General features: G+C 37.4%; 1 protein-coding gene across 3 annotated transcripts in view; it reads right to left on the reverse strand.

Moving 5' to 3' along the window:
• adnpb (activity-dependent neuroprotector homeobox b) overlaps positions 1–22,844 on the reverse strand; it is a 31,376-nt gene that overhangs the window by 6,368 nt on the left and 2,164 nt on the right. The window contains exons 2-5 of one of the 3 annotated variants that reach the window (XM_041204515.1): positions 10,198–10,243; positions 7,636–7,810; positions 6,618–6,730; positions 4,285–4,377 (exon numbers count right to left, since the gene is read on the reverse strand). In XM_041204515.1, coding sequence (XP_041060449.1) covers positions 4,285–4,377; positions 6,618–6,725 — 201 coding nt within the window. In that variant the 5' untranslated portion in view covers positions 6,726–6,730; positions 7,636–7,810; positions 10,198–10,243. Of the gene's footprint in view, positions 1–4,284; positions 4,378–6,617; positions 6,731–7,635; positions 7,815–10,197; positions 10,246–22,844 lie in introns of all 3 variants that reach the window. The other 2 variants (XM_041204514.1, XM_041204516.1) reach the window with 2 other exon arrangements.

Below are 22,844 nucleotides of genomic sequence, written 5' to 3' on the forward strand. Positions count from 1 at the left end.
AAGGTGAAACAAATTGCCTGCAATAGGGCATTGATAGGCTACCAGAATTGGCAGATGGATTTTAATATAGAGAAATGTGAGGTGATGCACTTTGGCAGAAGGGATGGAAGAGGCAATACAGGCTTAATGGCACAATTCTAAAGAGTGTGCTGGAACAGAGGAACCTGGAAGTGCATGTGCATTAATCTTAGAAGGTGGCAGGACTTATTGAGAGTGGCTAGCAAAGGTTATGGAACCTTGGGCTTCATAAATAGTGGCGTCAAGTACGAAAGCAGGAAAGTCATGCCGAAACTATATAAAAGTTCTGGGTTACACCACAAATAGAATACCGCATCCAGTTCTGATCACCATACTTTAGGTAAGATGTGAAGTTCCTTGAGAGGGTGCAGAGGAGGATCTAGCAGGCTGTTTCCAGGGATTGGGAGGGCAGGGTTTAGTTACAAGGTTGGGTTGGAAAGGCTGGGATTGTTCACCTTGGAGCAAATGAGACTGATGGGAGATTTGACAAAGATGTACAAAATATGACAGATTTAGATAAAGCAGTCAAGGAAAAACTCTCCCCACTAGCTGATGGTACAAGGACTAAGGGGACACAAATTTAAATTTTGGACAAGAAAGGCAGGGGAACGCAAGGAAAAACTATTTTGACGTTGTGAGTAGTAATGACCTGGAACTTGCTGTCCACAAGGGTGGTGGATGCAGAAACAATGATTTCGAAAGAAAGCTGGATGGGCACTTGCAGGGCTGCAGAGGTTGAGTGGGGCAGTGGGTCTGACTGGACTTCTCCACAGGGAGTCAGCATGGGACTCTGAGCCGAATGACTGCCTCCTGTACTGCAAAATGACTAAGTATATAAATAGGAAGAGATTACTGAAAATAAACATGGGCCCATTAGAAGCAGAGGCAGGTGAAATTATATGGGAAATAAGGAAATGGCAGAGATGTGAAACAAATGCTTGTCTTTACCATAGAAGTCTCAAACATTATTCCAGAAATAATGAGAAATCAATGGTCTAGCAAGATTGAAGAACAAAGAAATCAGTACTAGTAAAGAAATAGTACTGGAGAAACTAACGGGCTAAGGAGGGACAAAACCTTTGGATCTACATCCTAGAAGGTTTTAAGAGGTAGCTGCAGAGATGGCGGTTGCATTGGTTTTGATCTTCAAGATTCTAGAACAGTTCCCAAAGATTGCAAGAAAGCAAACATAACCCCACCATTTAAGGAAAAAGCAAGAAAACAGGGAACCAGAAGCCAGTTAGCCTAACATCGGTAGTAGTCAAAATGCTGGCTTGTATTAACAGGGGTGTGGTAACAGGGTACTTAGGTAACCATATTGTGATTAAAGAGAGTCAACACGCCATTTATGAAAGGGAAATCAAATTTGGTTTTTTTTGAGGATGCAACTACTTCAAGTCCTAAACTTCAAGTCGAAGTCATTTCAATTTAACATTGTGTTTCTCATTGGGCTGGTATTCATGTTTAGCTTTGTGGATTCGCATCAACATTGTTTCACACTAAGTGTGACATAGAGTCTTGTGACCTGATTAGCGCCATTTTGGAGCAACCTCCATCTCTCTTCAGCTGGCCCCCTCTCCAGCTTGCGGGCTTACCCCGCAACTTGAAGCTGCTCTCAGGTTGCTCCCTGCCTCATGCCACTCACCTCCCGAGCCCTCACCATGAGCAAGGGTGGTCAGTGATGGGTGGGAAGGGCAGCGAACAGGAGTAGAGTTAGTATATTTCTTCTTTATTTTTAAAATTTATTTTGTGTTATTTTGGTTTTTGAAGATCATAATTTGACAATATTTAAACTTACAGGGTATAATATTCTAATATGTTTTTCTGATGGGAAAGGCAGGTCCTACAAAATCTAACTAAAGCATTTACATTGGGCGTAATGAGAACATCTGATTTGTTTAACCTTGTTTCATTCAAATTTGTACTTTTCAGGAACGTAACTACAACGTTAAGCATGGAATTACTGTTGCAAGATGAATGAGGGGAAGCAGTGGACGTAGTATATTTGGATTTTCAAAAAGCAGTTGAGAAAGTGTCACACAAAATTATAACTCATAGTACTGCCCTCAATCGATTTGCATGGACTGACGATTGGTTGAGGGCCAGAAGAGAGAAATTAGGAATAAATTAGGATACTCTGGGTCAGCAAGCTGTAATTAGTAGATACTGCAAGCATCTGTTTATGGGTCTCAGCTATTTACAAACTATATGAATTATTTAGATGAAGAAACTGAATGCAACATATCCAAGCTTGCTTTTAATACAAAGCTAGGAAGGAAAGCAAGCAGTGAGAAGGACACAAAGAGGCTGCAGATTTGAGAATGAGTAAAGAAGTTATAGAAGGTATTGGTGAGGCTGCACCTGGAGTAGTGTGTGCAGTCTCCTTAGCCAAGGAAGGACATACGTGACCCATTAGGAATACAACAAGGTTCACTAGATTAGTTCCTGGCATGAGTGGATTGTTCTATGGAAGAAAGATTGAGTAGATTAGGCCCACATTTCCTGGAGTTGTGAAGAAGGAGGGAAGATCTAATTGAAACATATAAAATTTTTACGGAACTTGGCAGACTAGATGCTGAGAAATATATGTGTCACCTGGCTGGAACAAAGGGTCAGAGTCTTAGAATAAGAGGTCAGCCATTTAGGAGCTGTGTGTTTTTTTTTTAAACTCGAAGGGTTGCGAACCTTTGGAAATCTCTACTTCAGAGCTGTGGAAGCTCAGTTGTCGCGTGTATTCAAGACAGAGGCTGAGAGATTTTTGGTATTAAGGGAATCGAGGGAAATGGGGATATTGTAGAAGGTATATTTAGGGTAGATTAGCCAAGATGTTGTTGAATGGCAAAGCAGGCTTGCAAGGCCAAATAGACCAGAGCTATTTATGTTAACAGTTGTTTCCTCAACATCATATTCTATGAAGCCCAATGCAAACTGGAGGAACAGCACCTCATCTTCAGATTAGGCACTTTATAGCCTTCTGGACTTAAAACTGAGTTCAACAACTTCAGACCATGACCTCTCCTCCATCCCTGTTCTGCATTCATTTTTTTAAATCCATTTTTATTTTTATTCATTTATCCGTGGTTTATCCCCTTTTTAATACCCCTCCCCCTCTGTCCCATTTTTTATCCTTCCCCCCCTCCCCCCACACCACTTCCCCCTCCCTCCACCAAGGGCCATCTGTTTATTGTTCCAAGATGTTCTTTCACACAATGCTACCCTTGTTCTGCTATTATCACATTCTGCTTTCTTACCTTCATGCCACTATCAGCACCTTTTTTCAAGCACTAACCACTACCATTAAGGGGGAAATCGGTGGCATAGTGATATTGTCACTGAACTGATAATCCAGAGACCCAGGGTAATGCTCTGGGGACCTGGGTTTGAATCCCACCACAGCAGATGGTGCAATTTGAATTCAATAAATATCTGGAATTAAAAGTCTAATGGTGATCATGAAATCAGTCAATTGCTATAAAAACCCATCTGGTTCACTAGTGTCCTTTAGGGAAGGAAAATTGCTGTCCTTACCTGGTCTGACCTACATGTGACTTCAGACCCACAGCAATGTGGTTGACTCTTAAAATGGCCCTTTGAACAAGGGCAATAAATGCTGGCCTAGCCAGCAATGCCCACATTCCATGAATCAATAAAAAAACTGCTCCCTTTGTCCTTTAGTTCATGACATTTTTGTCAATCCCTCCTTTGTCCCCACCTATTGCTGGCCTTTTATCCTGCACCCCCCCCCCCTTAACAATATAAATTTCATCACATTTCCACTTTTCTTCAGCTCTGAAGGAGGGTCACATGGACTCGAAACGTTAACTTGTTTCTCTCTCCACAGATGCTACTAGATCTGCTGAGTTTTTCCAACATTTTCTGTTTTTGTATCATATTCTATTTGTCTTGGAAACTACATACTTGAAAAAAAACGATCAATTTATTTAGCAATAGCATGAAAATTAGCAAGTGACATATGGAGGGCAGCTAACTCCATAGCTTAATATTGTACAAAATCTGCACTCCGCCACAAAAATAATTTCTCAACGTTTTGAACTGGCAGCACTGCTGCAGGGTTACGAGTGATTTGAGTTTCAACTAATCAAATCATTAATTATAGGTAAAAGAAATTAGTCAGAGACATGCATAATAGATGAGTGGATAACAAGAAAATATTTTTACCAATGAAGTTAGTTAGGTATAACTCTGAATGAAGCATTAAAGAAACAAAATAAGAATCAACACTTTAGCAATAGAAAATAAACTAACCTGTAGCTTTGTAGATGAAGGGTCCCAAAGTGAGACATCGTCCCATGTAGTGTTTTTCAGGTAGAAGTCATTTGGTTCAAACTGTTTGAAATCCTGGAAGAACAGTTTTACTTGTATAAATTAAATAGATCAGATTTTAATACCATACTTCTATTTGTTGCTATTAAGCAAAAAAAGTTCCACTGAAACTTTGTAATAAAGCAATACATTTTAAATTTTTCATTCCTCTCCTCCAAAGGGGATACAAAAATTAAAAAATCACAATCACTTAAAACAGGACAAGTAGCAACATGCCACAATCTATAATAATAATACTCAGTTGTCTGTCTGGACTGTTTTACTTGGTCAGCTGAAGGGGTGCATCTTGTTGGTGGGTCGATTTGGTGGCCAGTGTCTGGTGCATGCAGAAATGAGTGGAGGACTAGAGCATGCAATGCACAGGCAACTGGCAATGGTCGTATTGGTGGTGCATCAGGAGTAGTTGAATGAGAACACAAACAGCAGAAGGTAGGCCAATAGCAGAGCAGTTGAGGGCAGACGACTAAATGGAATTGGTTAAGTGTGACAAAATGGTGTGGACTAGTCTTTCATACTACTTATTATTCAAAAGCTATTCTTTGTTCCAAAATTGAAAATTCATTAGATTTGAATGAAAAGGTTATAGAAAAGCTGTCAGGTGAATTATAAGAATACATTAGAATTAATTCTAGACAAATTGATGATAACAGTCTATACCCTCAAGTTTCTAGATGGTGTAACTCCAATGGATATGCCACAGCAAAAACAGACTCAAGGAAGGGGCAGTTATAATGTTGCTACAAAACTTGAATCCTGTACAAGGACTTTATCACGGAATAAGATTGGTGGTTAGGAAGCGGCTTTCTTTCACAACAGATGCTGAAATTATAATAGGTAGATTTCTACCAAAGGTGTTTATTCTTCAAATAATATTGAGCCCATCAAATGTAAACCTACCTTTTCAACACAGGAGAAACATAGCTCTTAATTAGACTATGGCTTATAAAGACAGACGGCCAGACTCTTGACAAAATTTGTATTTTATTCCCAGGCCTGTATTTACATATGGACAGCTTTATGTAACTTTTACCAGAATTAGAAGTTTTGATTCTGTTAAAGCGGTGAAAGAATAACAGGAAATTCTATATTTCTAGAAGCACTGTTGCAATCAAGGTACTAATCTGACTGCAAAACTTCATACTAGTGCAGTTTTGCTTTACAGAGTAGTCAGTAAATTCCTTCAAGTGTGTGTTCAAAACTAGTTCTTTGGGCTCAGAGGATAAAAATGGAAGTTAACATCCTCGATTGGTCCTTCAAAAATCTCCTATACAAAATTACTGAAAATATTCCATGCTTAAAATTAATACAAGTATTCGCTCCTTCTCAAAATGAGTCTTGGTGAGAAAGAAACATGTTTTACCAGTTAGCTTATCCTCACTCTCAACTCTTGACAAGAAATATTCAAACCAAAAAGCCAAATACATTGCTCTCAAACGACTAGGTATGAATACTTCCACCAGATACCAAACATCAATTGTTTGGTTATGTACTACTACCACTTTCCCAATTGTTATCCGTTGCTCAGGTTCAATTAGCACAAACAGTATTTTGATAAAAAAAGACTAGAGACAAGCACACAAACCATACACTCGTGAAAATTTACCAACCAATAAAAAAGGTAACAAATGATATGTTTTTAAAAAGCCACGTGTTTTTAACATTTGTATAATCATCTACACTTAAAGGGGAAAGCACTTTAAATAATTCCAGCAAAACATGTATGGTTTTCTTAAATCACAATAATCAAAAAAGAAAAATCAATTTTCAAATGCAACTGGACCTGCCTTTACATAGACCATAACTAACGGGTGAAAATGCAAGTAAGACACTGTACACCAGTATGCATTCAGGTAACAGATGGGAGTACACAGTAATTTCCTGATAAGGCAGCAAGGGTCTTCATCTATTTAAAATTATAGAGTCAACAGTCACTAAGAAACAACTTAGAAAACAAACGTCTATGATGCAATTTCCTCCATAATCATACAGTGCATAAGAACTATCAAGCATAAGCAGAGGAAACTCATCCTTTAAAGAGCAAACGTAACAGTTTCCCCACATCAGCTACCTTTGTAGCTGCTCTGCAAGACAATTTGGAAATGGTAAATTCTGTACGATCGTGTTACAGGCTTAGATCTCCAAAAATTACTCAAATTTGTTGCCCATTAAACTTTTAAAGCTAGCAAAACTCCTTCAGTATGTGATAGAATTCAATCCAGTTTTTTCCTCCTTTAAAAACATGAATTTCTACTTACCTCTATATGATCTTTACAATAATCCAAGCCAATATCTGTAAGGATCTTTTTCACTGTTTTACGAGCCTTTCTTAGATTTGCAAGGTTGTTGACAGGAAGCTGGTACATAGTTTCTGTTTGGGACAATAAGGGTACACAGTATTTTCAGCATACTGTTAGCGTGATACAACTTAACTGAGCATGCTTAAACATTAGAAAAAGCAAATAAATACTCAGGTAACTTATACATACAAACTTTTTTTTGCACTGTTTCTGTTTTCTACAATTTCCTGACCACCACTCCCCTCCAACGTCAATTATTTTTAATTCTTAAAGAGTTACATAATTCAAGTACTACTGAACTGCACACTGGTGTCAGGTTAGTTCAGTTCACTTGCAATCTGATTGAAGTTGAAAGTGGGTGGGCTGGGAGCAAAAAAGGTGCACAATATAGATGCATAATGGTATTGTGGATTTCAATGTGGATGAGCAAACTATGATACCACAATGGCATGTCACGGGATACATTTTTTACTTTTTGGTACATCTAACGATAGTGACCACCAATATTTAAGTGACATGAACAGATGACAATTTCATGCCTGCAATTGAACAACATGACTAATTTTCTCATCTCAGCTGCACTGCTGTGATGAAGCACTAAGCAGAGGTCATCTTTCTCACCAGGAAATTCATCACTGCTCTGCTACACATCAAGTGAGTGGTTCACAGCAGCAGAGGATTGAGTAGGATCCCACACTGTCCAATAAACTTGTGCTGTGGCACATGGAGTATTGGATATGTGGAACAAATTCCCAGGAAAACCAAAAGAATTTTACGTTTTCAAATAACTGAATTCAAAAAGAATGGGATAAATATCTGACTGGTTGAGGCAGAAGACCTTAGATTATCTGCAATCTGAAATGGTACAAACTCCACAGGAAGCAATGGTTCCTAATGCTGCTGTAACTCAGTTGTTGTTAATTTCAGTGGTGGAGATATATGGATGGATGAATATTCTGGAGTTTTGTTTGATTACCTTCTGGAATGAGGGAATATTTATGCAGAGCTTTCTCTCAGGAGACTAAATAGATGGGGTAGAATCCATGATAGGGTAGATTGTGTATGGTCTGTGGAGGAATCGAGCTTGATGGACCAAATAGCCTTTTCTTGTTCCATGCTTTATGTTGTCATGAACCCTTTCATCAATAATGCTATCTTTACAAAACAAAGAACACACTTCAAGTGATGTGACCAGATAGAATCTCACGTAGCATTCAATTAACCTCAATTTTCACCTTCACGAGTAGAGAATTATAGCAAACAAAATATTGCAGGCATCAGGAAAATTGGAGACTAGTCAGAGGTTAAATAGCTTGTTGTAAGTTTTAATAAAATTTGCTTACTGGCTTGTAAAGTAAAATGCAATTCTAGCCATTTACCTGTGCTTTAAAATAATTCAAGGATAAGTAGGTGAAATCACAAAATGTTACAACAAATAAATCCTAGTAGCATTGATGTAAGTCGGAAACTAAACACGTGCAATCCAAAATAGTCTGAATCTGTTCACCCCTCTAATTTTGATTGCTTTATTTCCATGTCCCCTTCTCACCAGCTCTGGACTACAAAGAATTCAGTGTATCCAGTTTAGTTTTCCTTGGCACACAACTGCCCAACATGCAACCCTAGGAATCTATGATACTCAAATCTTGGAAATCAAGGCCCCAAAGATCAGGAAATTCAGTTAATTTGTGTTTAAATTTGGTGTATCCTAATTTGTACTATTTGAATTTTGTGGACTTGAGGTTTTGCAATATCATAGAGGTCTACAGAAGAAGGCCCTTCGGCCAATCAAGTCTGTGCCGGTCAGTTCTTAGTACTGTTGACTTATGGGTGAATAAATCCTAAAAAGACTAATTAGAATGAAGACCATGGAACATATGCCAATTAAAAGGGCATCAGATTTTATACAGCCTCTGTATGCGCTTTGGAGCTCTCAAGATTTGGATCTCTGTGTTAGCACACAGAATAGCATCTAATACTCATGGATTAGGAAGGAAGGGAACTAAGGACAGCAGTAAAAAAGTAATACACTTAACAGAAAAAGCATTTACAAATTCCAGAGAATTCTGTTTTTAGAAACTACATCCTTTTTGTACAACAGATACAGTTCTGTAGTTCTAAAGCAACATTAATTTGCACAAGAGTTTCATTAATTTTGAAATTATTCATTATAGCAAAGCTTCTACTGGAAACCGAATGCACTATACAGACCTGAACAGATTTTGTTCTGGTTTGTGTCAAGTTAGTTGAGACAAGTGCTGCAAAGTCTGTGAACTAGCATAAGACTGGCTGACTATGTGGCGGTCTCCAACAGTCTGACAAAATTCATTGCGTATATTTGTGCATGAAGAACAATTACTTTGGTGAAGTAGCACAGGAATGTCAGTATCTTTGAAACCAAACCAAGTGTAAGTACTTTCAGGGGATGAGGGGAAAGGTTGGGAAAATGTAAATAAAAACTATTGGGGAGGGGTGAATAATGGAATGCAGCATACCTATTGAAAGAAATACATAACGCATTCCAAGAGTGGACCAACTGACATAGTAACAGAATAATTTTGTGCCCAAGATCTTCCATACTTCTATCAATACCCACTAGGTTAGAAAGCAGTGCATGTAGAAGCCAAAGGACAAGTGATATGATCATTGTTCCCGTCCCTCCTAGGAAATGTATGGCACATATTTCTCAACATGGTAACACTAATGAGCAAATGATTGAAATTTACAAAACCTAAAATCAAATTCTCCACAAATTAAAATCACTCATTTACATAGTTCAGAATCAGACTTTTAGAAGAACATCTCTAATGGCTAAAATCACTGCATGATGTGTGCTGACATACAGGCCAGAACGGCCCCATGTTTGATAAATGGACTGTATGTCAGCTATCTGATCTCAGCTGGGGCAATGTGGATACTATAATTATCTTTCAGACAAGCAAGATGGGGGAAAAAAGCCAGCCAGCATTTCCAACCCTGTTAGAAAGCATGTGTATGGAAAATGTTAGAGGACAGGTTCTGGTTCAGATATGATGCTCGCCAGTCAAATAGTCTATTTATGTCACGCATGAAGAACAACTACTTAGGCAAAGTACTGGAAGCTGCTAGTACTTCAGCAAACATATCCATCCACTCCAACAAATAGTGAAAAATATTAACAGTCATATAAGTATTCTTAAGAGACGAAAAAAAGTATTTTACACAAATTTTAAAACCTTGTGAAAGAACAAGGCAAACTTTTGAGGCATGCATTCAGGAAGTTTCCTGGAATTTAACCAAAGCTCAAATTTAAGGGGAACCTGAATGCCAATTACTTTCAGCCGAGAAGGAAATCTCTAATTTTAAGAACACTGATTAATAGGAAATGTCCACATAATCAAAGTTCCAAACTGCAGCTCTGAAAGAAATTATAGAAGCTTTTTTCCACTTATTAGAAATCAGTATGCATGCCTAGAGGTCACACACACAAGAAAACGTAATCAAACGCAGTCTGAAATTAAGGATGCAATATATTCACACATTAAGTAAAACATCTCACCTGAACTTTTGTCCCCAGGTTTAAGAGTTTGCTGATGAGGAGATTTCTGTGGGAAATAAAGTACAACTTTTGACTAATACTATTAAACCAAAAGATGAACTTACAGATGAGAAACAGAAGTTCTCTTTTTAAAATAAAGTAACAATGCTTTAGCCACTGGGGAAATTAAAATGATTCCATAATAAATTAGTTATAATCTGAGAGAGAATACTGATCAACAGCCATTAAACTGCAAATGTGTGGAATTAAGGAGGCAAGTTTGTCAATTGTCTTCAAATATATGCTGGACAGAGATATAAAGGACATTTCCACACGTTGAAAAAATTGCTTTACTCTTTACAAGGCTACATTTTTGGTGAGCTTACCTGGGATCTAGCATGCTACGCTTGCCATTTTAAAGATCTAGGTTTTGGGGTATGGCGGTGGTATGCACTCATATCTACGGTCTTGTGTTTCAAAGAGATATTAACTGAAGGAACAAGTATCTAGCCCAACTGTTGATTCACGAATATACGCGAGTAGGATGTCAATTGTAGTTCAAACAAGTGCTCTTTGGAAACATGCTTTCAAGTCCCAATGCAGGTTTAACATGTAACAAATGGCTTCATTTGGCCGAAATTAAAGATCCAGGACACCACTTGAGGTGAAGTTATAGCAAAAAAAGTTTGTAGCTGCAAAACACTCTAGCCTACATCAGTCTTTCACAAAGCCATGGTGGTGCAAAGAGGTTCATTCCTACCACAAGATTTTTTACAGAAGAGAAATTTTGCGTGACAAGTTTAAGGGGAAATATAATAATCTTGGATTTCCAAAAGGTATTGGATAAGGTACTATGCAAATGGCCAGCATACAAAATAAGGGCTCATGGAGTTGGAGGTTTTTATATTAGCACAGATGGAGCATTGGTTAACAGACAGGAAGCAGAGAATGAGGATAAATGGGGTATTTTCAAGTTGAAAGTCTGTAACCAACGGAGTGCTGCACAGGTCTGTGCCGGGGCCTCAGCTATTTACAATTTATATTAATTACTCAGTCTCAGGTTTGCTGATGATACAAAGTTAGATGGGAACATAAGCTGTGAGGAGCACAGAGGCTGCAAAGAGATATAGAGAGGGGGTATAACATGGGAAGTGTTAGGTTATTCTTTTTAAAGGGCTTGAATCTTGTAAATTTGGCTGCTCAGAGAGAGTTGGGTGTATTCGTACAAGGGACACAAAGTTAGCATACAGGTACAGCAAGCAATTAGGAAGGCAAATGGCATGTTGGCCTTTGTTGCAAGGTGATTGTGGTCTGATGAAATTGGTGAAGTCACTGACCTGTAACACTAACTCTCCTTTCTCCACAGATCCTGCCTAATCCGAGTATTTCCAGCATTTTCTATTTTTATATTACCAAGTCTAGACTCAGGAACTTACTGCATAATGGAAAACAGCAAGAGCAACATGTTGGATTGACAAGCATAATTTAATTTAAAAACACTGGGTAAAATGGACTGATAACAATGTTCATTTATAATCCCCCATAACTGCTTAATTTAGATGTAGTGCAAGAGGAGACTTCTTTTGGGATTCATGGAAGGAGTTTAAAAACTCTGACCAAGATTTTCTCTCTAGCCAAATCTTAACATTTGGAATGTACTAAAGTTACTCCACATGGCAAGCATGCAAGTCCTATTTACAAAGGCAGATTTAATTCTGATTCATCATACAATCTGATCCATTTGTCACCACAAAAAGAAAACAGGTTCCTAAAATTGCACTCCAATTAACATTTTCTCAAAGGCAGGTCACAAAACTAGGCCAATATAGATGCATGCTAATACTTAACAGTATAAAATGCTGAGCCAGATCGAGATCTGTGAACAGCTACTTGCGGACATTAGAAGACAAAGGCATGCAGACTAAGATGCACTAGTGGAGCTGCTCTGTGGTATAAATAGTACTGTACAAAATCAGAACCAGAGCATTCAAATATTATTCCCAGATTTTTGGATTACGACTTAGCACCAACATGCAAAGCCCTAAAAGAAAATACATACGGTCACTTATTAATTAATTTGTAATTTCCCAAGCAATGGCTAGTCACATACAAGTACAAATTTAAAGAAAAAATGTTTCAATCTGATAAACTGGTATTCCAGTCAACACCCATGAATTATCTTCCATGTCTCATCACCATCACTAAGTTTAAGCTTTCAGTATGGAACAAACCTATGCAGTCATTGACAAATTAATCACATTTCTCTCGCAGTCAACATTACATATGGGCTATTATGGGCTATTCTTTCTCAATCATTTATCCAGTATCTTAAATCTTTTGTAATCAACCAGGATTGCAGAACAAGCAGTATTTTCAAATAAAGTTTTAACTTTGTTTCATTTTATATTTTAAAGGTGATCGTCATTTTTCTTAAAAGAATGTTCAGTCTTCTCTGTATTGCCTGGAGCTTCAAGCACAAAGCACTCAAGTAAAACCCTCCTTAAAGTACTGTTTATGGATAATTGTTGAGAAGACTGGTTGCTATACCCTTTGTGGTTTTAAAAAACACCGCATCATAGCACAACAACATATAAAGCTTAACTGAAAGTGAAAGTCAAATGTAAACTCAAAAAAGTTAAATACCTACAGACTACTCTGATCCTGTTACAAGTGTGACCAATCCCACAAGCTGTCTTTTAGGCAGCCGTATTCCTCAATTGACCTTTAACTTTTTGCTATTTCCTTTTCCCTGTTACAATGTGGGATAACTTAAAAATGCCTCTCTTATTCCCATATCATTTCCATTCACATTGCTGCAATAAGGGATAGAACTCTTCACCTTACAAAATGTGCCTTTGGGTGAAATACCAAACTTTTCATGATTTTATTATACTGCAGAATAATCAAAGGGCCTGAGGCTAGAAAATTATACTTAGATGCACCAGTGTCACTGGTGAGTGAAGGAGTTTTCTTTCACAGCTTGACAAAATTATAAAAATAATTTGCATCCTTCCTTTACAGTTAAAGCCAAAAAAAAATCACAATTACAAAGTTTATGCTACAAGATGGATGTGTTTGCGCATCAGAGTGAGAAAGCTGGGAGTGGTTGGGGGGGAAGAGAGCGAAGAGAATAACCTTAGTAAAGGATTACATGCCCCAGAGAAGCTATGCAAATAGTATATTGAGGTACATGCTGAAACATAATAGCCTGGCTTCCACCTACTTTTGAGTTCTACTTATTAGCCATCCCAATGGATTAGGCCAGGAAAAGTCATAACTGGCTGCTTTAGTTCATCTTCCATAATAAGATCAGACCTGAGCAGTCACTTGACCATTGTGCCATGTGGGCCAGGAAAAAAAGAAAGGAGAAACAACACTAGTACATCATTAAGTACACTGAATTGACACAAATGACATCACGAGTTTGCAAAGGAACTGCAAAAATTAAAAATATCTAACCAAAACCATAAACAATAATTTTTCTGATATTCCACAGCTAAACTAAAGTTAATGAACATTCATTAATTGAGTGCAGTAGAATGAGTGCACAGGTATCCCTCACACCAACATCACCTCCCCAGTTTACTTCCACAATACCCTGGCTCTCTCAAAATGAGCAAATATGCTACTGGAACAAAAGGAGGACCGTTTGCCTATTAAGACACTGGCTTGCAGAGTAATCTAGAACAAATGGCAACGATTCACACTGCCTTCCTGCAATACTAAAAGTTAAATGCAGGAATGTTAAAAGTAGCACTTCCTTGTTGAGGTAACTATTTGAAAAAAGCTGGAAAGAGTACAGGAGAATGGAATTAGAGTAAGGAGCAGATTTGGGGGGGGAAATGCCATCAAATTGGAGGGGACAAATGGTCTGTTTTTGCAGAGTATATTTTATATCGTACATATATCAGACTTGTCACTATCTATATATATTTTAAAAACATAACACAAAAATAGTCGCAAATACTACTCAAAACATATTACAACAAAGAATTTCCTGCATTCAACCAGTCACTAAATGTCAATATAGGGAGCTCAGTTTTTACAAGATGAATCAAGTTGCTTCAGCAATTTTCTGTGCACAGTCTGCTTGTGCTATTTTAGATGTCATAAATGGGAGATTCAATTTAGCACAATTCAGAATCTTTGAAATGGTGGTAATAGAATGAGTTATTTTAAGAGATTTCCTCAAAGATCCATCTCACCTCTTCATTTATATGCTGCTCCTTGTTGATATCCACAAGGGGTCAGCTTGCACATGTACACTGCCTGTGTCCACCGCTACCAACATCCAATCTTGGTTGAGCAATACACTCCTCCAGCAAAACAGCAGAAAAGATCAAAGCCACTAACTGCAAAAAATTCCCTACCCTTGTCACTATTGCTTGTTCCTGGTCACTATCTCAGACCAAACTAGACTGTTCACCAGTTTGTTTGACCAGAAACTGAGATGCCAATAGCATATCATTTACTTCCCACTTCTGTTAGTGTCCAGCTCTGCCTCCACCATTTACATATAATCTTCACTCATTACTATAATCTTCATTCATGCTTTTGTCACTTCCATGCTCTCAGCCAACCTAAACTTCAGCTGATTAAAAATTGTTACATGTAACAGATTTACATGTAACCTATCTCATGTCAAGTCATGCTCATCTATCATTCCCACCTTTACTGATGTACATTAGCCCCCAGCTCAAATTTCAAGTTATTTTCCTTCCGTTAAGGGTTCCTCGATGGCTTTGCCCCTCTAACATCCATTGTTCAATAATTTATCAGCCCATATTATCCAATCCTCTGTCATCAACACCCCCCTCCCCTTTCAAATTTGGGTTTGGGCCATTAGCTGCTTAGGTCCCACTCTCTAACGCACTCACTCTACTTCTTAAGAATCTTACTTAATAAAAAAACTTACTTCAACCAAGCTTTTGGTCACACTTCCTAATCCCTTTGGCTATTTTGCTTAAATCTCTGAAGTAATTTGAGATTCTTTCATTTGTGTGATATTTGCAGCATGCAAATGTGTTATAACAAACCCTCTATCTGGTAATATTAAGCAAGTTACACATGTTTAAACGAGGTCAGAAGTCAAACATTTAGGAATACATAAAAAAAATACCTTTCCTAAGCAAACCAAATTACAATGCTAACCAGCATGACATTCAAACGAATTGTCAACATAAGTGCAGCTTTGCCACAAATACAGAGAATCTCATACTCCAACTGTTCACAAAGGATTTACAAAACGATATGCTGAACCATGCTGTGTAAAGACGAGAACAAAAGAACTATCATGTGAAGACGTGACTTTTCTTTGTCCCAATAAGCAGCTGCTGGAAATACCAATGTTCGTTTGAAAGCATAAGTTACCCCTTTACCAATCTCAAAATTCCACAGTTGTGTGCATAATCGATATATAATGAGAGAATAATGGACTACAAGGAACTTCATTTCACATTATAGCTGCTGTAACAGCAGCAACAATCACATAGTTCTGATCTTCATAGTTACTGGTTTATGCTCAACACATTTGCACAATATATGGATCCTATCTATTTTAAAATGTGTATTAAAAATTGTTTTACAAATGGTCCTTGTTAGCAATTATCCATCCTTTTCATACCATTAGTACATGACAAAAATGAAAACAATGAAATTTTGCTTTCATAGGAATAAATTGATTCAACTTCCTAATTCCAAAACAATAATTCTAATGCACAAGTCTATTAGAAAACTTTGTTCAAGCAAAATATTTCACAAATTAAATCAGGATTCAACCCAAGAAATGGTGGTGGTAAACACCACCCGAACTATCCTACTTTAAAAATTAGTATTCTTAATGTTTTTAGGTCACGCGTGTAGTTGGCACCATTATCTACAATTTATATAGACATTATAACTAATTTCCTAGTGGCTCATTTAATTGAGTGTGCGCAATGCAACCATAAGTAATTTATTTCTGAACATTCAACACTTCCTTTTTATGCGACAATGTTTTCAGGGAATTGAAATCCTTAGCCAAAGGACCCAAACAATGTAATGCACATGATGCTAAGCCGCATCTAGAACTTTCTAGGCTGCAAGGTAGTATTATGCATATCTGTAGATGACTCCTTGGATTCATAAATCAGTAATGCATAAAGCTTGCTTTTCTATTTACTTTAAAAAGATTGAAGAGGCCAGAACAACTATTTCAAATTAGCCTCATGTTTAGGAAGGTGGAAGTCAAGAACAACAGCAATTATAAAACATTCCTGTCTCAAGACAACAAGAGCAGTTTGAGGTTTTGGAAATGCACTTTACAAACTTGTACACTGTCTCATATAATAACATTGAGGCACATATGGAATAGAAAAAAACTATTTTCTCATTAAAAGCAGTTTGCTTACTCATCCTCAAATCAGACATCAATTGTCATTCAGAATTATTTTGCCGATGCATTCAATGAGTTTATTTTCTGCTGACACAATGGCAGATTTCAGGAGAAATTAGTTACTTACACAGTACCCAATTTAATTTATTAGGATTTACTCTACAAGCAATGGTAACATCAGGAAAAAATTGATTTGCTTAAATGTTAAATGATTTTTCTTGGATAGGAAAATAAATATCAGCTTTAATGTGTGATCTGCAATCAAATCTTATCACAGTTACAAAAAGCTTCTTCCACCCTCCCCTGCAGAAAATGTCTGGATGCTTCCTCTGAAAGGGAACACAGAAACCATCCCAGTTTCTATCATTATTATTCAGGCCAACAACCTAGTGAAAATATCAATGGGCAAGTCCGGGATGTGATTGCCAATTCAGATTACTGATCATCGGATTACACGTTGAATCAGCTAATTACGCCACCATTTTTACCAATGTATAATGGAAGAGTCTATGCTGCTGCGTGAAACAATGACCCAAAGTCCAAAATGCAGATGTTAACCCCTTCCACAGTACCCGCTTGATACTCGATGCCTTCCATGCTTTGAAATTACAATTTAACTCAACCTTTCTTTTGATTCTGACTTGTTTCGCCATTCAGTTTTCTATTCTTTCACATCAGTTTAGATTATGTCTGCCATCCATGGTCTTACTGTCCCACCCTGCAAATCAAAAAGTGATCAGACTAGGGACAATCTCAGTTGCAAAACAAGTCAACAAATAATTTAGACCATTTCTCTGTATGGTAATGGAGTCATGTCATCTCTGACAAGAGATTTAAAATCAATATACATGGGCAAGCGGAACAATAAACGCATATAGAAGCTACTTTGCTATTTGTAGGTCCAAATGAAAGGTCCCTCAAGTACTGGTACTTCAACAAAACATACAGGACACAATGATTGCTTATGTCAATGAAACAAAACTGGGTTTTCAACTTAACCCAGCACAATCATAACTTTGTTAAAATATATAGTTTAGTAAAACTTTAATAAATTCATAAAAATTGTTGCTTTGTATGACTAACTTGTTTTGAAGGTGAGCATAACAGACTGACTGGGTAAAATCATTTAGCTTCTTTTTCTTTTATGGAATGTGGGTATCGCTGGCAAGGCTAGCAGTTGTTGTCCATCCCTAACTGCCCTTGAGTTCAGTGGCTTGCTAGGCCATTTCAGAGTTAATCACATTGCCTGTGGGTCTGGAGTCACATGTAGGCCAGACTGGGTAAGGATAGCAGATTTCCTTTCCTAAGAAAATCAGTGAACCAGATGGATTTTACAACAATGAATGATATTTGTCACGGTTATCATTACTGAAACTAGCTGTATATTCCAGATATATTAACCGAATTTAAATTCCACCAACTGTTGTGGGATTTGAACCAATGACCCGAAAGGATTAGCACTGGCCTCCGGGTAACCAGTCCACATTACCATTACATCACTGTCACCCCTTTGAGGGGTTTACTAAATGAGAATAAAACATGTTAATCTGTACATCCACTAAAAGCCACTGTATTAAGTTTGCCAAAGTCCAAGTCACCAGGACATGTTGTCACCATTCTTTATGTCTAAAAGAATATATTTCCAAACCTGAGCTTTTAATCATAACTCCCATGTTAGTTCCAAATTACAAACTGTCACATTCCCACTGTAGACAATTGAAGTAATAATGAGTAAGAAAGGAATAAACACCGCTTAAATTCCTGCTCACATGTCACATGTACTTGTCCAATATGTGCCCTGATTTAGGGTCATGGCTCTAGACCAAATTCAGTTCAAAATAAAAACAACAGCTTGACAGCTTCTAAACAATTTGTTTTATCATGAACCATTTACAAAGCAATTATGGGTTTCAGGTACAAGGTATCAGAACTGTCAGCCCATTGCAATTGCTACCACACGTCTCCCATCAAATTCTTTGTATTGTTTTTGTAAATTTAATTATTTACGCAATTTTATAAAAGAAAAGCATTTGCAATGCACAGTGGATGTTGTTTATTACATCAGTTTTTACTATTGCCACTTTTCCTACTATTCCAATCCAATCTTCCCCTCCATACATATCTAATTCATTTGATATCACTGCAAGTTCCTTTCTACCATTCTTCCTCTTTCTTTCCAAACACCACAAAGATTGAATACAATTTCAACTTAGATGCAACTGTCCCAAAACTGTAATGATGGAAAAATTAAGGAGCCTTGCAAGGCTGTTACTTTTACATACTATCAACATGTCAAGGAACCCACCATGGGTGCATTGCAATTAATGTTAGTCTTCAACAGGTGTTTTCCTTTAAAGTTCACTGCATAACGATCAAGAGCAGGAGCATTAGCAAAATACAATCTCATCCTCACCAGATTACCACGAACACACAAACATAAGCCAAAAGAATTTACCAGAAAATGATCGGCAATGGGAACTCTGTCCAATATTTTCCAACCCTTATCTACAACAGTTAGGAAAACTGGAAGACACCCATGCTGTTGTACAAGATGAGATTAACTTTATAAAGTAGGGACTTTAGCCCTAAAAGTACAAATCTACAATATAAATTTCTTCTGTCATTGCATCCCATATGACATTGTTCCTTTAGTTAGCAGTGATTTAGCCAGTGCTAATCATTATCCTTATGGTCACAGAAGTTTTCAATCTCTGAGGGAATGTAAAATGTACATTAACCACATGCCCTGAAGCAACTAACTTTCACATTCAGTCTGGGCAAAACCAGTATGGCATGCAACCACACAAATGTACATAATTTTAAAAGGTGCATAAGGACATAATGTTAAACACATTTAGACATCTATTTACAAGCCAAGAAAGAAAATTTCTGCTATTTGTATCAAACCATAAATGTAAGCATATTATATAAAATCTCTCCTTCAAGAGGGATCTAAATGCTTCCAAGTTCAATTAAAGCAGGCTGCAAATTATGCAGTGACCAGATACAGTACGCATCTAATGCATTTCACCTACAATAATTAATTCATAAGTAATTAGTTTTTATTGGCAACTTTTAAAACTTTCATTTTCTAAGAGTTACCAATCCTGATTAGTTTAGTAACTGAATACACCCTCCCCATTCCAAATTTTCAACACACTCAATAGAGAACTTGGAAAAGCAGTTATTTGTAACCTATACGCATTGCAGACACCATTGTACATTAAAAAGTATTCACATTCTAACTTTCAGGACCGCAGCCTGTCAATTTCTCAGCTTAAATTAATCTCAAAACTTCAAGACCCAACCGTGTTTCTAAAATGCATTTAAACTGCTGGACTTGGAGTGATATTATGTCCAAGAACTTAAAAGATGCTGAATGAATTCATGTGGACAGTATAGCCAGTCTAACAAATCCAAATTGTCCTAGAGTTATATTCTACTATAAGAGATCTGAAAAGTTTAGAGATTACCACAGGCAATTACTTATAAAAAGTTTGACGAATTCACTTTCTAGATAAGTAATGCACCAACTGTTTGATATCAAATCTTACTTTCTCCAGCATCAATGGGGGAATTCTTCGGAAAGGTGTATCACAGTAATTCCACCCTACCATAGCAAAAGGCAAAGCCTCACCTTGTTCAGGTGAATCATTTTTTGATTGTTGCAGTGGTGTTGAATGTTAGAAGCATAAGCATAATACAGAAACATGCAATGAGTGTTTTTTTAATGAAATGGATGTTTTGAGAGTTACCAAGTTAATATTCAGACCTTCCAAATTTAATGAAACATTCTGCAATTAATGTAGCCTTTTAATTATCTGAGCCTAAGGTGAAAATAAGAACTTACTTGAGAAGAAATTTACCGGCACAAGGTGAAAGAACATGGTGCTATGAGTATGATTTTAATTTTAAGTTTTAAAAGAGGAAGTTAATATAAGTTTTCAACAAGTTCACCTAAGCAAACCGTGGGGTACTAATAATGTATTCTCACATCGGGGTGAAAGTCCCCTGAGGCTATAAACTCATCTGATGCTTGAAAATCTCATCAGAAGTCAATCTGATCAAAACAATGGCAGCATCATGTTAATCCTAAATTGTTGTGCTCAATTGTTTCTTTCTAGCCAGTCTCTCATTTTCAGCCAATATACAGCCCCTCCAAAATAGCTCAGGAAAACAATTTTTAAAAATGTTATTAAAAATAGCTAAAGAAATTATGGGGAAATAGGCTAAGTGAAGAATTTCATATTTAAAATTGATTATGGTATTATGGAGGTAATGTTACAGCAGTAAAACTTATCCCAGCACCAGAATAACTGCTTTCTTGCTGTATATTAGCATTTGTTTTGCCACTGCAAACTGCAATCTGAAAACAAAGGAATCAGGGACACTGGACTACTGGCGGCTCCAGGGAATTGCATTGGTTAAAAGTAATGCATACACGGAATTTTAGAGTTAGCTCTTCAGCCCCCCCAATGGTTCAGCTGGTAAAGCAGCGTGACGGAACTATACAGGCTAGAGGTGTCAGGTTTGACCACAAATGAGCCAAGTTAGCTATTGTCCACCAGGCATTAGAGCTATTAAAATAATCTCCCCCTCAGCTGGTGGTGAGGAGAGGTGATGGAGAAAGTCACTAGTTTCCCAGTAATCCTTGCCGGAAAGTTATCAAGTGTCAGTAAGATCAGCTTTAGTTATGAAACCTCAGTCAAATATCCTGCAGAGTTCATTGTGAAAATAACCACTTGGACAAAATACTGAAGGGCAGCAACCCATCTAGTATCATACTTCAAAAGATAACAGGCTAAAAATAAGAGCCAATAAAGACCGTCCTCCCGTCATACATTTTCAGAGTACAATTTCCTCTACGATATACTATAACAACTGAAACATAGAGCTTGTAATGCAAAGGAAAGGAGTAAAATGGAAGTATAAAGAAATTGTGGGCATTACTACTGAAAATGGAACTTGTGCGCTGGAGGCAAATGGCAACCTGAGATTCACTCCAAAGTCCTAACATATTGGACCCAAGATAATACCCACGCTTTTTTTTGTCTTCATGAAGCATCCCAAACATAATACAGGATGCATGTCAAAGAATTATAAAAATAAAAACAAGTGGAACCATTACCAGCCACAGCCTTAAAGTATGTCTTCATACTGCCCTCCCCCAAGGACTGACAACATCATTCTCTCTCATTTCACCTAACATGAAATATTAGAAAATATGATATTGGATTCAAGGTATTTGATTTTCATTATATATTGCAGTGGCGTACTACAGATCACTTGGAGACCAAGTTTCTGTGGCAATATACATTTTTATGCGCATGTGGTAGTCTGGAACTATGGAAAGTGATGGTAGAGGCTCCAACCTCCTTCCCATAACATGGCTGACCGGGAATTTCTCCCAGTCTTACCACTTGCCATTAGTGTATGTTGGAAGGATTTGCAGGTTGATAATCAACTTGTTTGGCTGCATTATGAGCATACCTTCCTTGGCCATCAATTCTTGAGGTGGGACTCAAACCCAGAGCTTCTGACTCAAGAAGCAGGGGCACAGTTTAGATTTGCCTCAGCAAAGAACTAAAATGTGACTGGGTGCCTGAAACTTAAAAACATTTTCAGCTAAAGACAAAATATTTTATCCTATTTAAGCTGATGGGCATAACACAGGGTGCCATCTGAACAATTTCTCAGTAACCTCATTTAAATTTTCATCATTAGAAACAAAACCTTCTGCCAAGATGTATGATAGACAATAGGCATGATTACTTGGCCAACTGTAACTAAACAGGAATCGCGACATCCCACTAAGCCAATTAATTTGTATGTTCACAATCACCTTCTGAAACATCCAATTCAAACCATCATGATACAAGTCACAGAGATAAAAACAAAAAAACTGCGGATGCTGGAAATCCAAAACAAAAACAAAAACAGAATTACCTGGAAAAACTCAGCAGGTCTGGCAGCATCGGCGGAGAAGAAAAGAGTTGACGTTTCGAGTCCTCATGACCCTTCATGAGGACTCGAAACGTCAACTCTTTTCTTCTCCGCCGATGCTGCCAGACCTGCTGAGTTTTTCCAGGTAATTCTGTTTTTGTTTTTGTTTATGATACAAGTCACAGATGCTTTACTTGAATGATGGTACTAATCAATAGAACCAATTCTTTGGCCGAGTTGGCACCTCACTCCAAACAACTTGGCTTATCTATCCTTTAAGCAATGGCCAAATACACTTACTTTCATACTTACCACCATTTTCACCAATGCATTTTGTTTACACTGGTTGTTA

This window comes from Carcharodon carcharias, chromosome 14, assembly GCF_017639515.1.
Source record: "Carcharodon carcharias isolate sCarCar2 chromosome 14, sCarCar2.pri, whole genome shotgun sequence".
In the NCBI taxonomy this organism is placed as follows: Eukaryota; Metazoa; Chordata; class Chondrichthyes; order Lamniformes; family Lamnidae; genus Carcharodon; species Carcharodon carcharias.